This window comes from Plecotus auritus, assembly GCF_963455305.1.
Source record: "Plecotus auritus genome assembly, chromosome: 4".
NCBI lineage: Eukaryota > Metazoa > Chordata > Mammalia > Chiroptera > Vespertilionidae > Plecotus > Plecotus auritus.
In genome coordinates this window covers 88,198,565-88,215,420 of record NC_137775.1, presented here as the reverse complement: position 1 = coordinate 88,215,420, position 16,856 = coordinate 88,198,565, and the positions used below count along the sequence as shown (strand labels likewise).

Sequence of the window (16,856 nt, the reverse complement as noted above, 5' to 3'; positions counted from 1 at the left end):
CCAGACTAGATGACTTCTAAGAGGTTTTCCCAAATCAGAAATTCTATGATGTTATGATTGCTGGTCCCATTTTATAGAAGAGGAAACTTGAATAAGTTTCACACAAACAATGGGTGGCAGATCCAGATCTGGAATCCAGGTCTTCTTACAATCTTCCCACCACATCATGCAATGCAGCATATGGACCTTTCTAAGCAGGGACCAAATCAAGCTCCTATTCTGTGTAAAAACTTGGTTACTTACTCCCCATTACTCAAAAGGGGGCAAAAATCACTGCCTGCCATTCAAAACCAGCCAACTGGTTTTTTTTGTTTGTTTGTTTTGTTTTGTGTGTGTGTGTGTGTGTGTGTGTGTGTGTGTGTTTTAATCTTGTTTTCAACTGCACTCTCCATATACCATTCTCTTCAGCCAACCTTGTATAGCCACTGGGCCCTGAACATCCTCACCACCATACTGTTGCTGGACTTGACCTGTTACCCACTCCTAGCTACTCTGTGCACCCTAATAATTTTTAAAAGTACAATGCAGATCCTGGATACCTCATTCAAGCCACACTGGTCCTCTCATTTGAACCCTTCATTTCATGTCCTGCCACTCATGTGGCCCTAAGGCTTCCTTACATTTTTGCTTCTCAGCTGCAAGTTGATGGACTGCTGGGATCCCATCTTCCTAGATCTCCCCTCTCTGCTTCCAGCTTTCAGTTTCTCAAAGTAAGTGGCTCCATACACATGTTTGTAAATTGGCCAACTGATTGATTGATTGGTTGTAATCCCTTAATTCCAGAAATTCTTTATCTTACTAACATTTCCTTCATGCCTAGCTTTTAAAATTTCTTGTCACTCCCATGTCATAAAAAAATTACAAAGGCATAAAATCAAGTTATAAAAGAAAGGTCAAAGCATTCCTTCCCTCCCTTTCCTGGTTTATTTGTGGGTAATCTGGGGTGATTCATGCTACCAGCATCTTTGCCTCAGCCTCCTCCGTGCTATGAAATGGGTGATTCCAGTGGGGACTGAATTTCATCTTGCCCTTTGTGTACTGGGTTGTTCAGCCTTATTCACCCACGGTCCGGACCAAAGGTTCTCAGTCTCTGATGAATCCCCAAATCACCCAGGGGTAGGTAGTTTTGTAAGGGTACAGAGGCCTGGGCCTCACCCAGACCTCCTGAGTCTGAACCTCTGGGGACAGGACCTGGGCAGGTCCATGTGAAGAAGCTTGGCAGTGACTTTTTCATGCCGCAAGGCTGAGCACCATTGGCCTCGACGTGGTTCACCATGAATGCTACAGTAAATACAGTCCAAAGACTGGCAGAGCTACAGGTGCATCTAGAGTTAACAATCCCATTTCTTTTTCCCAGAAAAGATTCATTTCAGTTCTGACAGCAGACTATCTGACTTATCTTTAAAGAATTTCACAGTTCAGAGCTCAGCTACTCCTTAAGTAAATATGTGAGTTTCCAAAGTAGATTTGCACTCACGGGCTGGTTGAGAAGTGTTCCCAGTAGCTGGAGCTGACCCCTCAGAACACTGGCAGGGAAAAAAAAAAAAAAAGAACACCGGCAGGGGCAGATCTCAGGTGCCCCTGGGTGGAGGGACCCCTACACTGACTCACGTTTTCAGGAAACCCCTGCTTGAACACTTGGCTTCTTCACTATTTCTCATCCCCAGCCTTGTGACAAAGACAGCTGACGATGCCTCCTTGGTAATAGTTTTAAAAGACAGCAGGTGTTGAGAATCTGTTATGTTCTCCAGCTCTCTGAGCAGCAGCCCCATCAGAGGCAGACCGATCCCGGGATGATGTGCTCCAGCTCCCAGTGTCTGCGTCCTGGCTCCAGCAATGAGGCAGGGGCAGTCAGGACTGAGTCTGACTTCAACACATCAAGGGAGGGAAGCTTTACTTATACCCCAGACTCATACACAGTTCGTTCAATGCTCACATCAACCCCATGTTATATGAACTACCATTATCACCATTGCATTGGTAAGAAAACTGTGGCCCAGAAAGGCCAAGCAGCCTGCCCTACACCACACAGCAGGTAACCCACAGCCTGACACTCTTCCACTGCACCTCCTGCCACCACGGACATGGGCCTAGCACCCAGCAACTTAAGAATGAAAAGCTTTTGACCTGTCTAAACTCTAAATCTTTGGGCTCTTTGCTGAGTGGAGTCAACTAGCACTCAGATAAACAACACAAGTCTGTAGGAAATCAGCAGCTGACACCACTGACCGTGCACTTCAGCATCTGCAGATCCCCAGTCCTCACTCCAACTACCTGCTGAAAGGCACCTGAGATGTGCATCAGCCGACATCTGACACTAGCACTCCCATGGGTGTGTTAACAGGAAAAGACGCACTCACTGACATAGCAGGGAAGATGAATTTGTGTATCGGATTATTGACTGCAGATCAAAACCTGGAGGTGGTGAGGAAGAAAAACATTTGCTTAATGTGATGAAGCAAAAGTCAAAGCCTGCTGAGCCCATGCTTAGGCAAGCTGCCCAACGTGCCCAAGCAGCCAGCAGGCCGCAGGGGCCTGCAAGGGAGCACCACGAGATTGGCTCTTGTCTGTTCTGGAAGTCAAATGACCACACGTGGGTCACCATGACTTGACTTGACCCTGCACCACTGTCAGAGACTTTCGGATCACTCAGTAAATGGAGGGACTAGTCATTTCTGCCAGACAATCAGCAGGACTCCGTTCTATTTTCCCCCATGTTGAACGGATGACTATTTGACCCCAGGCACTGATTGTTCTGGAGTCCCGTGGATGTCAGCATCTGTTAGCTGAGCACTGATTAGGCACAAGCTCTCTACCTGCAACACTCCTGATCACGATGCCCTGAGGCTGTTGCATGTTCTGGACATTAATCTGCACCAAGGAGCCCACCTATTTCAGCTGCAGCAGAAGCTGCCTGCCTCTCAGACCCCCCTCTGACTATGACTCAGAAGCTCTCCAGTAGAGCCGTACCTGGAGGTGGGGGTATAAATATTGTTTCTGGGCCCCACCCACAGGAACTTCGATGTAGTTGGCCTGGGGAGCAGTGTGGCATCAGGAGTTTTAAAATTTCCCCAATCTGAATATGCAGCCAATGGTGAGAACCACTGGTTTCTGTAGAAACCCACATCCATGGCCCCAAGAAACATTTACAGCAAATGGGTCCCCCATCAGCACCTCACCTCGTGGCTTTCTACATCTTGGGGTGAGGCTGGGGGTGGACGAGTCAATGCAGATGGGAGGGATGCCTTGATCTCACTACTCAGCACATCCTGTGTTTGCCTTTCTAAATCACTTTCTGTTTTGCTTTTACTTTTGCTCTTTTTTTCTTTCAATAAACCACACTCAGCGCCAACTATCTATTCTCTAGCCTGTTGTCCTCCCTTTATGATCATAGTCCAAGCTACAAAAGATCTCATTTTTTCTCAAAAGAGCCCTGCGAGTGAGGTAGGAGCCAGGCTTTCGTATCCTAAGGCGAATCAGGGACCTGCAGATCAAGGAAGGTTCTGGGAGCCATGGAATTCACGTCATTATTTCACTTTCATGTGCTTATAGCAATTTTCCATTTACAAAGCGCTTTCACCTACTGGCTGCTGTGGAATCTGGCTACTGACAGCAAGTCTGTGGTGACAGTATTTTCATAACCAGAGAGCCGCATAGCCTGATTGGCCCTGATCAATTCCAGAATACACCTGTTGTCCCAGCCTAATTATTCGAACCACCCCTTTTCACTCTCAGAGGCATCTTAGTTTGGACAATAAATGATATGGTTGGTCACCTTGTTCACAACCACCTTCTTGTTTTAAGAGGGGCCTATTGAGACTCAGAGAAGTTAAGTAATTTGTTCAGAGTCACTCAGCTAACTAGAGGCAGAGACAACACTTGAACTTGGGTCCTGTGTCTCCAGACCTCTGCCCCATACGTGGATGTTATGGAACAATAGAATCAGAGCTTATCTCCGCAAATCTTTCTTTTTATAGATGAAGAAACGAAACACATTGGGCGGTGATCTCTTAAAAGTCACCATCAGAATGTTCCCTGGGAAGGAAAGCCTTGGGGTGCAGAGCAGGGATGGCCAGGCTCCTTGACATCATCCCATGACCACATGGGAACAGATTAGTAAGTTATCAATAATTGTCTTGGATGGCACTTGAGAGCCTAACTTGACAAAAGAAGGTACAAGGCCTGACATAAGGGTGTTTTAAAAAAAGAGTAAGAAATTTAGAGTCAGAACCTCTAGATTTGAGAACCAGAACTGGATGCTATTACCCTCTACTCTGGGCATTTCACATACCCTCTGTGAGCACAAGTGTAGTTCAACCACAAAACGGAAGTAATCATCGTTCTTATGTCCTGAGGTTGTTACAAGGAGAGCAAACTGCAGCTCACCGAGTGCTGACAGCAGCAGGTCTCACGAAGGCCCTGTGAGTCATGTTTGTTTGTTTCCTTCATTTTTCACATGAGTGGACCAAGGCTCAAGGACAAGGATGCTGGGGGTTCAAGGAGATAAAGTATGTGACTAAGTCCTAAGACGCTGCCTTTTCATATTATTGTTATTAGCAGCTGCAATGGCAACAGATCACGATTATCAATTGATGTGGGCCTCAGGCGTATGTCCTTGAAGCTCCCTGGGTGACAGAGGTTGTGTATGACACACCCAGTGGACAGGCGGGGTTGAAGGGTTGCTTCGTGGGAGTGTTGAACATAAGCAACACCATGACTCGAGCTGGGTGGGGCCAGCCTGCCTGGCTGACAATTACCCTGCTCTTCAGAAAACACCTCAGGTACCTGACCCCTTCAATAAGAAAGCCTTTCTTCCTATGGGAATCATAGAGCTAAGAGAAATATCAAACTTGGAAATGCCTAATTTCGTAAATCAGGACATTGAAACTGTGCAAACCACGGCCAGTGTCTTATTTCACAGCTAGAGGGCCGATGCATGAAATTTGTGCAAGGAGCTCGGCCCTCACAGTCACAGCAGCTTGCCTCGGCCCTCGCAGCCCCGGCTTCTACCGGAAGGTCGATCCAGAAGGATGTCCAGAAGGTCCTTCGGCTGTCCGGTCTAATTAGCATATTACGCTTTTATTATTATAGTTTACTTTCCATCTTTACTTGTCCCTGTCAATGATAACTACTAACCAGAAACTGAAAAAGGGGGGATGTCAAAAGAGCTTTCCTACCTGATTTTTTGTTCCCTGCATCAATCTAGTTTTTGAACTGACCATGAAGGCCTGCTGGCTCTCATGGATTGCTTTTCTTTGGGGAAAATAAAACAAATGACAGCACGGGCATTTTAGAATTCTTTGGGGGCACAGGGGCTATGCAGTGAGCTTTTTATATAAATGGAGAAAACCTCCAAAGCTGCCAACATGAAATTCCAAAGGTGCCGGGAGAATTGGTCCCCACACCTAGGAGTGGGGCACAGGGTTTCTTTGGCTCTAAAGAGTCAATTTGTGTTTCAAATATCTTTCAGGAACTTGACACTGTGAAACTACCTGCTCCCAGGGAATCTGAGAAAGTCCCAGAATAGCTTTCTTCAAGGAGAGCAGCAAGACTCCTGGCTTTGTTAGAGCCCTCCCTATTCACTCCCCACACCGCAGGCCTGGAGGCTGAGGCTCAGGTCACCACTGAGGCCCACATAGCTCAGCCTCCCAGGGGACAAGACCCCTCTCATTACGTGGGTCTGCCAGAGGTCCTGGAAATCCTACCCAAAGGGGTTCCAGAAACCAAATGAGGGCACCAGAAGCCACAGGTGAGGGGAAAGAAACAGGCTGAGAAAAGCAAGTATCACTAAATGATGGGTGTAATTTTTACAGATAATTAAACACACACACACACACACACAGAGAGAGAGAGAGAGAGAGAGAGAGAGAGAGAGAGAGAGAGAGAGAAACCCAGTGGGAAAAATTTAACAAATCCTTGTGGCACCTGGGCCAACTAGGACAGATCATTTCCCCCGGTCCCAGGAAATATACATGCCATTTAAATTTCAGGGTCCCTTGCCTTCTCGCCGATCTGCATATTTCTAGAGAAACTTTGCATTTGAAGGGTTTCTTCCCTCTTTGTGAAAGGTCTTGGCTCTCAGGCAGCCTGCAGACTTCCCCTCCCCCAAGTCCTGGCGACTCTGCCTGCACCACCCTGGAGGCAACTCTCCCGCCGCCTCAGGTTTCCCAGCTTCTGCGGTGTCGCACCCTAGGACCGATCAAATGTTTCTTTCTTATTACACCAGCGGACGGGAAACGTGCGGCGGCTTCCATCCTTCCTCCCACAGGTTGCAAATGAAGTGAGCGGCTTTGACGTTACGCTGTTTCTGCCTAGGGAGCGAGGCGGCTCTTTTACTTTTTCACTGTACCCCTTCACGCCAGTCTGCCCAGGTTGATCGGGGCGTTTTCCGATTTGTCCAGCCCTTAGCATTTCCTGATACCCTGCAGAATCATGATCACGACAATAATAATGTTGGGAGAAATGGAGTGTTTGTTTTCTGCTTTGGGAAACATCTTTTGTTTCCGTTTGCTTTCCCTTTAGCTCTGAATAATGGAAAGAGGTTTTTAAGAAATGTTATTTTTGCTTTGCCAAAGGTAATGACCACCAATGCTTCCTTTTATTGCACGCACACACACAAACACACACAGTTTTAGAAGATAGGTTAACGGGTCCAGCAAGGTTCTTACCATCTCCCTACACCTGAGGATGCCCCTCAAGAAAAGCCAACATCCCGCGGGGAGGGCTCTGGACCCACAGCGGGGACCGCCTGTCCTGCGGCCGCTTTGACAAACTGCCGGCCAACTCTCCAAGACAGCCACCTGCCAGACTGCACCTGACTCCATCCGCCCGGGAGCCCTGAGACCAGGCTCGGGCTTGCAGACAGGCCGCCCAGGGGACCGCCAGGGCTGGGCTGCGCTCCCCGGGGAGGGTCGGGCGTCCGGCGCGAGCCGCGCGGGTGCACGTGAGCCGGCGCAGGTGCGGGAGCGCCCAGGCGCCGACCTACCTTCACAAAGAGCTCGATCTCGGGGTCCCTGTCGTCCCCGTTCGCGGTCGCCGAGTCCGTCATGCCGTCGGCGCCCGGGGCCACCGTCCCGGGTCGGGGAGGCGCCAGCCCTGCGGCGCCCGGGCCAGCGCTCTGCGCTCCTGCTCCTGCCCAGAGGGGCCTCCCTTCGGAGCGGCGTCCTGGTTGGTTTTCGCCCCCTTTTCTATTTCTCCAGCCCGGGACCGCGATGCCTGAGAATCAGTCCCGGGTGACGGCGTGAAAAGGAGAGAAACCCGGAGAGGACAGGGGGCACCGCGAGAGGGAGGTGCAGGGATGGCAGCAGGTCCCTGAGCAACAAGTGCCGGCTGCGGGAGGTGTCACAGGATCCGCGCCTGTCAACGATCCCGCCGCTGCCGCCAACGCGCCCAAAATAGCCGTTGGCCGCGGGGCGGGGTCAGCCGGGGTGGGGCGGGAGGGGCACTCCGCGAGCAGCGGGGCCGCCCCCGGGACAGGCCACCCCGCCAGGCGCAAGGCGCGGACGCAGCCGGTCCCGCCGCCACTAAGGCCCAAAGGATGTCCTAGGAAAGGGAAAGGGGGGCGGGAGAGGGAGTCTGAGAGAAGAGGAAGAAGAGAAGGGATGGTTTTACGTCTTTCAAGTTTCAATGATGAAGCTTAACCTCCTTCAAATGACATACTACCAGCGTTATCCCCTGGGAAAGCCCCTTCCTGCCTTAGCAATGCTCAGAATAGAGAGTTGGTGTGGGGAGCGGGAGAATGGCAAATGCCCTGTTTTGGGGTCTTTCCTTCCCTCTCCAGCCCCCCACACCAACTCTCTATTCTGAGCATCGCTAAGGCAGGAAGGGGCTGTCCCAGGGTATAACGCTGGTAGTATGTCATTTGAAGGAGGTTAAGCTTCATCATTGAAACTTGAAAGACGTAAAACCATCCCTTCTGGTCAAATTCTGTCTGTTTCCTTTGCCTTCTTGTTAGCTAATCCTGTTTGTGCTCTGTCTTGCCTTACTTACAAATATAAATTTTTTCAGAGCTTTATTTAAAAAAAATAATCATTTGACGATAAAAATAAGTAATAGTTGCCCTAGCCAGTTTTGCTCAGTGGATAGAGCTTCAGCCTATGGACTGAAGGGTCCCAGGTTTGATGCTGGTCAAGGTCATGTACTTCGGTTGCAGGTTCAATCCCCAGCCCTGGTTGGGACCGGTGTGGGAGGCAACCAATAGCTGTGTCGCTCTCACATTGATGTTTCTCTCTGACTCCCACCCTCCCTTCCACTATATCTAAAAAAAATCAATGGAAAAATACCCTCGGGTGAGGATTAGCAAAAAAGTAAAATAAGTAACAGTATTGATTATGTACCAGGAAAAAAATACTAAGTAATCTACATGTCTTAACTTGTTTAATCTTTACAAATAGTGTTATTTCCATTTTACAAGTGGGGAAACCAATGCATAGATGATTCAGTAACTTGCCCCCAGCCATCCAGCTGGGAAATGCTGAAGTCAGAATTTAAACCCAGGAAGACTGAGCCTGTGCTCTCAGCCACTCTACTAACTGCCTCTCCCAAACTCAGTACATACAAGTTACTTTGTGGAAACAAGACACTGCCCTTGTCTTAATAGAAATTAAAATCCATTTCAGGATAGTGGTCACATGAAAGGAAAACTAAGGCTGTCACATGAACTAGGCAGATGGAGGTGCTACATAAGTCAGCATGTAGAGAGATTATTCGCCACGACTGGGGTGGAGAAGGGAAAGGCCTCCTACAGCAGAAAGTACTTCAGCCGAATGGTCCTGAATGTCAGGTATCTGACAGGCTGAGAAGATGGCAAGGTATCTTGAACGCCCTTTATGGCAGGCTGTTTGCCCATAAACTTGTGTCTCCTCACTGAAGAATCAGTCACCAAGCCCAACTTGGCAACGCAAACAATACACAATAGCTTAATCAAGGTGAGGCTTCATTTCTCTCCTCCTCCTTGGTTTTGGGCTTACATCACCAAAGCCCTTAGACTCTAAGGCTTAGAGAAACCTTCAGGGCTGTATATTCTGAGCTAATGACTGCATCCTGTGGAAAGGACAAGGTTACAGAGGGAGACTGGTACCTTCACTGCATGCTGCACAGACTCATCACTGTCCTGGTCTGGAGTGTGGACAATATTTGCAATAGCAATGTGGCAGAGATAAATAAAATTATATGTATAAAAATACCTGTGAGGTTTTTGTTTGAATGAAAGATGCTTTACACATGTGATCACTTTCCTGGCTATGATCTAAACAATGTGTGGTATGACCTCTACCTTTTAAAATCCCAAACCTAGCAGAGTTTGCTTTCATTTCATCTTATCCAAATATCTGCTGCTTATTGGAAAATGGAAAAGTTTCTTTTTAATTTCTAGATAACACTTCCCATTTGGACATCCCTACAGATAACTGATAATTTATAAACCTTCATGTTGCAAAAAAAAAAAAATCAGCTTTGGCCATAAAATGTTTCTAGTTTTAAATTCTGCTTTAGTTCAAAGATAAGAAGATTTCATTTTTCACCTTTGAATGTCAAAGCTTAATCGGTTAGAATCAAGTCTAGATTTCTTCAGAGAAAATACTTCCTTGATCATAGACTGTACTTCTAATAATCATAGTTTCACAAATTTGGTGCAAATTTTGAATAAATATTTACCGGAAAAGCATGTCAAAAATATATTCAATGCTCACTTTGTAACAATACAGAGATTAGCATGGCCCCAATGAAAGGATGGCATGCAAGTCCATATAACATCCATACTTTTTAATGATTGTTGAAGGGAAGAATTACAACTTATCTTATGGGTATAGTATTCAATATATTCAGGTTCAGTGATATGACATAAAGGGTTAAGGTAAAGAGATTTCTATAGCTGTGTGGTTTCTATGCTTCACTTCAAGTGGTAAATTATGAATTCTAAGCAAACTGAGAAAAGTTAGGTATGTATATTATCACAGCACCTAAAGCAACAACTACAAAAGTTGTACAAATAGATATAATAAAAAATATTTTTTTGCCCTTAAATTTTGAAAAAGAGAGCAAATAGAAAATTGGTAATAAAATGGTGAGTCTAAATCCAACCATATAAATGCTTACACTAAATAAACATGATCTATACACATTAATTAAAAGCTGGAGATTGTTGGACTGAATTAAAAAAAAAAAAAGACCCAGGACCCAACCACATGTTGCTACACTTTAAATATAATGATGTAGATAAATTAAAAGTAAAATGATGGGGAAAGAAATATTATGCAAACACTAATCAAAAGAAAATTAGTGGTTATATTAACATCAGACAAAATAGATTTCAGGAGAAGGAAACTATCAGGGATAAAAAGGAATCTATACTAATAAAAAGGTACTATGCTAATTAGACCGGGACACCTTCCGGATGTCCTTCTGGACAAAGTTATGGTGGTGGGGCCAAGGCAGAGGCAGTTAGGGGCCATCAGGCCAGCAGGGGAGGGCAGTTGGGGGCGAGCAGGCCAGCGGCGGGGGAGGGGGAGGGCAGTTGGGGGCGAGCAGGCCTGCAAGCAGAGTGGTTAGGGGCAATCAGGCAGGCAGGCAGGTGAGTGGTTAGGAGCCAGCAGTCCCAGATTGTGAGAGGGATGTCCAACTGCTGGTTTAGGCCCAATCCTACAGGCAGTCGGACATCCCCCGAGGGGTCCCAGATTAGAGAAGGTGCAGGCTGGGCTGAGGGACACCGCCCCCCCGTGCACGAATTTTGTGCACCGGGCCACTAGTATTATATAATGATCAAAGAGTCAACTCATTGAGAAGATATAGCAACACTAAATGTGTATGCACCTTAATAACAGAGCTTCAAAATGCATGAAGCATGAGCTGATTAGTGAAAGGAGAAAGAGACAAATACACAATTATAGTTGGAGAATACAATACTCCTCTCTTAGCAATTGATAGCACAAGTAGACCAAAAAAGAAAAAAATCAGCAAGGATATAGGAGACCTAAACAATGCTATCAATCAATTTGACCTACTGAGCATTCATAGACTATCCCACCCAAGAAACAACAGAATACACACTATTTCCAAGTACACATGGAACATTCACCAAAATAGAGCATATGCATCATAAAACCAACATATTTAAAAGAATGAAATCATACAAAATATGTTCTTTAGCCATAATAGAATCATTTTGACCCATAAAAAATTTTTCAGGAAAACATCTAAATATTTGGAAATTAATACACTTTAAGAAATTCATTTGCCAGCAAGAAAGTCTCAAGAGAATAGTTTTAGGAAATTTTAAAAATTAGAAAATATATGGAACTAAATGCAAATGAGCATACAACATATCAAAATTTGTGAGATGCAGCTTAATGAGTGCCTAGAAAGAAATTTATACTTCAAGTGCTGTTTTTAGAAAAAAAATGAAAGTTTCAAATCAATAATCCAAGCTTCTTATCTTAAGAAACTAGGAAAATAATAGGTAGCTAAACTCAAAGCAGGAAGGAATAAAATAATAAATATAAGAAAAGAAATTAATGAAATTGAAAAAAGAGAAAACAATGGAGAAAATCAATGAAACAGAAGCTGGTTATTGTAAAAACATCACTAAGATTGGTAAACTTCTCTATAGATTTACCAAGAGAAAAAGAGTGAAGATACATATTACCAATATGAGGTCTGAAAGATGGTATATCACCACAAAAATCCACAGACATCCTATATAATAAAAGGCTAATAGGTAAATCAACCAAACAGTGGAATGATGGTTGCTATGATGCGCACTGATCACAAGGGGGCAGATGCTCAACGTAGGAGCTGTCCCCTGGTGGTCAGTGCGCTCCCACATAGGGAGTGCTGCTCAGCCAGAAGCTGGGCTCATGGCTGGCGAGCGCAGTGGTGGTGGCAGGAGCTTCTCCTGCCTTCGTGGGAATGGGCCTAAGCCATCAGTCGGACATCCCCCAAGGGCTCCCAGACTGTGAGAGGGTGCAGGCCGGGCTGAGGGATCTCCCCCAAGTGCATGAATTTTGTGCACCAGGCCTCTAGTAAAAAGATAATAAAGGAAAACTACAGACAATTCTCTGAAGACAAATTAGAAACTTAGATGAAAAGGACTAAATCTTGAAAGACATAAACTAACAAAATTCACTCAAGAAGTAGTAGATAACTTAAATAGTTCTATCTACTAAAAATATGAAATACATAGTTGAAAATTCTCCTAGGAAAAAAACCCAAAAACTTCAAGCCCAGATGTCTTCATTAATGAATTCAACCAAACATTCAAGAAAAAAATAACACATGATTCTATACAATCTCTTCCACAAATGAGAAGAGGATAAAATAAATGACTTGTATCCAGAATTTATAAAGAATTGTCACAACTCAAAAATAAGAAAACAAACAACACAATTTTTAAAGATAGCCATAAGATCTGAACACTTTACAAAAAAAAAAACCAAAAACATACCAATGGCAAATAAGTATATGAAAAGATGAAGAACATCATTATTCACTAGAGAAATGCAAATTAAATAAAAGATACCATAAATACCCATTCAAATGATTAAACTATACACACAGGAGAATCCCATGTGGAAGCAAGAATGAAGAGCAAATAGAACTCCCATACATAGTTGGCAGGAAGGCACAATTGTATAATTCCGGCAAACAGTTTGTCAATTTTGCATGAAGTCAAACATACACTTACCATATGGCCCATTTAACATCTCCTAGGGATTATCCTAGAGAAATGAAAACTTAGATTTTCACAAAAATCTGGACATAAATATTGATAGCAACATAATTCATAATTGACCCAAACTGGAAAGAACCCAAATATCCCTCAGTGGGACATGAATGAATAAGCAAACAGCGGCACATCCATACAATGATACACTACTTAGCAATAAAAAGGAATGGATAGGTACAAAATATGGTGAATCTCAAATACACTACATTAAGTGAGAGAAATCAGTATCAAAAGGATACATACTGTATGATTCCATTTATATGACATTCTGGAAAAGACAAAATTATAGGGATGGAAAGGAAATAAGTGGCTGTGAAGTGTTGGAGTAAAAGGGGGTTTGACTGTAAATGGGCAGCACAAGAGGGTTTTTTCAGGTGATAGAATATTCTCTGTCATGTTTGTGGCAGTGGTTAGAAACATTTCTGTAGGTGTTAAAGCATATAGAACTGTATACCGAAAAAGAGAATTATCTGTATGTAAATTTTAAAAATTATCAAGATGCTTAAAAACTCCAAAAAATAAAGCCACTAGGTTCTATTTCCACCTCCCCTTTTCATTCATTCTTTGCTTCAAACCCTTAACATCAGATCTTATCTTACCATTGGCTGCAGAAATGTAAAAAAGATCTATTCCATGAGGCCTAGTGCTCCTAATCATAGCCAATCAATAAAATAGAATAAACCCTCATTGAAATAAAAAAACAACAACAAAATAAGCATATTTAGACCGAAAGAATGTGTGTATGTGTGATAAAAGGACATTTATTATGAAATAATGATTATTCTTATACATTTTCCAGAAAGGTTCACCTTACCCAGTATCAGAGTATAGCCATACTATCTATATATATAAAAGCCTAAGCAACTGTTATGACCGAATAACCAGTCGACCAGTCACTATGACGCACACTGACCACCAGGAGACAGACACTCAACACAGGAGCTGCCCCCTGGTGGTCAGTGCACTCCCACAGCCAACCTCCCTTGGCGGGCCAACCTCTCATGGTCCCTTCCCCGCAGCCGGCTGGCCCCAATCAGCCCTGCCCCCCTGGCCAGCCAACCTCCCACAGTCCCTCCCCCCAAAAGGGACTGGGTGAGACAGCCCCGATAGGCCCCAATCACCGGCCAGGCTGAGGGACCCCACACATGCACGAATTTGTGCACCGGGAACTCTAGTCAGTTATAAGCTCAAAATTTCATGTATTTAATGATACTTAGTTGAACCCACTCACTCTGCCCACAGTAGCAGCTATTTCTATGAAAATTAGGTTGTTCCACCCTTACATTCTCTACAGGGAATCTCTTAAACAATCCCAAGGGTTTGAGGTTCAAGCTGAAGCAACTGGCAATTTTTTAAAAATATTTTTTTTATTGATTTCAGAGAGGAAGGGAGAGGAAAAGACAGATAGAAACATCAGTGATGATAGAGAATCTTCATGCCCTACACTAGGGATCAAGCTCACAACCCAGGCATATGCCCCCGTCCAAATCGAACCGCGACCTCCTGGTTTATAGGTCAATGCTCAACCACTGAGCCACGCCAGCCAGGCCAGACTGGTAAATATTGATGACAGCTGCAGAAGCACCAGTTATTTTGAGTCTCTATGAGAGGACCAGGTGGGTGTGGAAAAGGAGAGGTGAGTCCTGGAGGGATCACACCTGCAGAAGGTCACAGATTGGGCTGCAACGAGGATCAAGGTGGGTTCTTTCTATTCATTCCTTTATAAAGTAACTAGAGGCCCAGTGCACTAGTAGGGTCTCTAGTGGCTGCTGGTTACTGGCCGGGACCTCCCTCCCTTTCCCTGGCCGGTCAAGGGGACAATTTGCATACTACACTTTTATTATATAGGATGTGCCCTTGCGTGTGTCCAACACTGCCAGTAATCTTTGTTCCCATACCAGTCCTTCTACTTGTGCTTAGCAAAGGGAGAGGCCTGGGGGTGGGCTGCACTGAAGCCAAGAGTCTTGTCAAAACCCGTCACTCATCCCACTGATTCACTCATTACTCATTCCTCCAACCAGTGTTTTGGAGGTGCCTACTGTGTGCTGAGCACTGCTCATGCTCTTTCTAGAACCATCTGAGAGCATGCAGTATGCACATCCCTCCTGGCAATTAACTGTCTTCACTCCTGCATTATTCCTTCATGGGCTGAGGCTTGTCTTTCTCACAAGCTCCTTGAGGACAGGAATCCAGTTTTGTGACTCTTTTGCATGACCCACGAGTGGAGCAGTCTCTTGCTATAAACTCGTTAACAAACTGGTAATATTCCCAGTACAGTGTACATGCTCAATAGATAATTGTTGATGGACTCAACTAATGAATAACTGGCACCTCTTTAATTCACAGCCTCCTCCTCCAGTAGGGATTCTTCCTGTACATGCATTACTCAAAGGCTGACATCAGTGAAATGGACATTACAGTTGAGGTTTTTAGAAAGATTCTAATTTTGAACTAAAACATGGGAAAGAGTTAAGTAATAATAATAACACTTACTAAGAGCCCATCACCTGCCTGGAGCTCTGCATCCCTTATTAGCTCACTTCATCTCCATAATAACTGAGTAAGGCAGGTGCTAGTAGTCCCCTTCACAAATGAGGAAGCAAACATTTAAAGAGGATAAGTTACTTGTCCAGGTCGCATGGGTAATTATAAATAATACAGCTGGTATTTTGCTGCAAGTCTCTCCATCGTTAAAGCCCATTTGAGGATTCTGGAATCCTTCCTTACTCTGCTTAACCTAACCCTCGGCCATGAGCTGCAAAAAGAAACAGGGGAGGTGGCACAAAACGATAAAAAATAAAAAACACCCAGCCCACTAGAGATAGGAAAAACATGGGAGACAAAAGTCAGGAGAAAACGAATCTGAGGTCATAGTCTATTGCATCACCATGTGCTTTTGGCAGGATTTACTGCTCTGGTGACTGTCCTCACTTAATGGCAAAGTTCATATTTTAGTCACAGCAAGACCACATAAAAATGCAAGTATTACTCAAATGCATTTTTAAAAAAACTTGGAAAGGGCCCAAGATAAATACATGTAACACATTTTTTTAAAACTGTTCATCCGTATTACCTTTATCCACACATCTGATTTTCTTTTGGCCAATAGCCCATCTTGCCAATTGAGCAGAGACAGCCTTTAATGAGTAATTAAAGCGCAAGATATTAAAGAGGACCAGGGTTTGGGGGAGAACCAAAGTGAGAAACCTTGGGGAGGGGAAATCAGCATTTATACAAGTGGGAACAGAATACAGGATGTTTTGAGGAAAGTAGGCAAATGCCCATGAATAGATTAAAGTTTTAAAAGGAAAGGTGAAGGGTACTTGTAATCATTGACAACTAGAATCCATTCACCCTTTTGTTAAAGGACCAGCCCAATATTTCTTGGGAATCTACACCTCTATTCACAGCCGATTAGGTTTAAGTGGAGATTCTGGGGTGGACAAGAGAGTCATGTTAGCCAATGGGAGCACTAAGTCCCTGAGCACAGTGATTGGTTCAAAATGGACACATGATCAACTTGGATCTAGTGAGATTCAAATCCGGGACTTTTGTCAGAAATGTATTTAAAAGACAATTTTTGTTTCTGCTGGGCTTATGGAGAAACCCAGTAAGACTCTGATGGAGAGAAAAGTCAACAGAGAAAAAACAAGGGTCAAGAGATTGAGAGGAAGCCCACGTTCTGATGTGTTGTTTGAGTGATGGCTCTCTCAGTGTGCCTGAAACTTGATACCCCTAGGCTTTCCTGTCCCTGATAGTCAATAAAGTCCTTTTTGGGTTCAGACTAACTTGAATTGGGATTTCTGACATTTGCAACTGGAGATTTATATCCCCAACAGTTAGAGACTGCATAGAATAAAGAGGGCTATGGTCAAGATATAGTTCATATGACAGAAAAAGGATCTCAGATGCCAAAACCGGTTTGGCTCAGTGGATAGAGCGTCGGCCTGCGGACTGAGAGGTCCCGGGTTCGATTCCGGTCAAGGGCACGTAACTTGGTTGTGGGCACATCCCCAGTGGGAGGTGTGCAAGAGGCAGCTGATCGATGTTTCTCTCTCATCGATGTTTCTGACTATCTATCCCTCTCCCTTCCTCTCTGTAAGAAATCAATAAAAAATATTAAAAAAGAAAAAAA

At 44.5% G+C, this 16,856-nt stretch overlaps 1 protein-coding gene across 4 annotated transcripts in view; it reads right to left on the bottom strand.

Moving 5' to 3' along the window:
• CLIC5 (chloride intracellular channel 5) overlaps positions 1-16,856 on the bottom strand; it is a gene marked incomplete at its 5' end in the record, with an annotated part of 161,330 nt that overhangs the window by 92,696 nt on the left and 51,778 nt on the right. For 2 of the 4 annotated variants that reach the window (XM_080664732.1, XM_080664733.1), the window contains one exon: positions 6,986-7,391. The exons of 1 other annotated variant lie outside the window; for it this stretch is intronic. In XM_080664732.1, coding sequence (XP_080520858.1) covers positions 6,986-7,048 — 63 coding nt within the window. Of the gene's footprint in view, positions 1-2,360; positions 2,416-6,985; positions 7,392-16,856 lie in introns of those variants that run through there. One more of the 4 variants, XM_080664734.1, reaches the window with a different exon arrangement.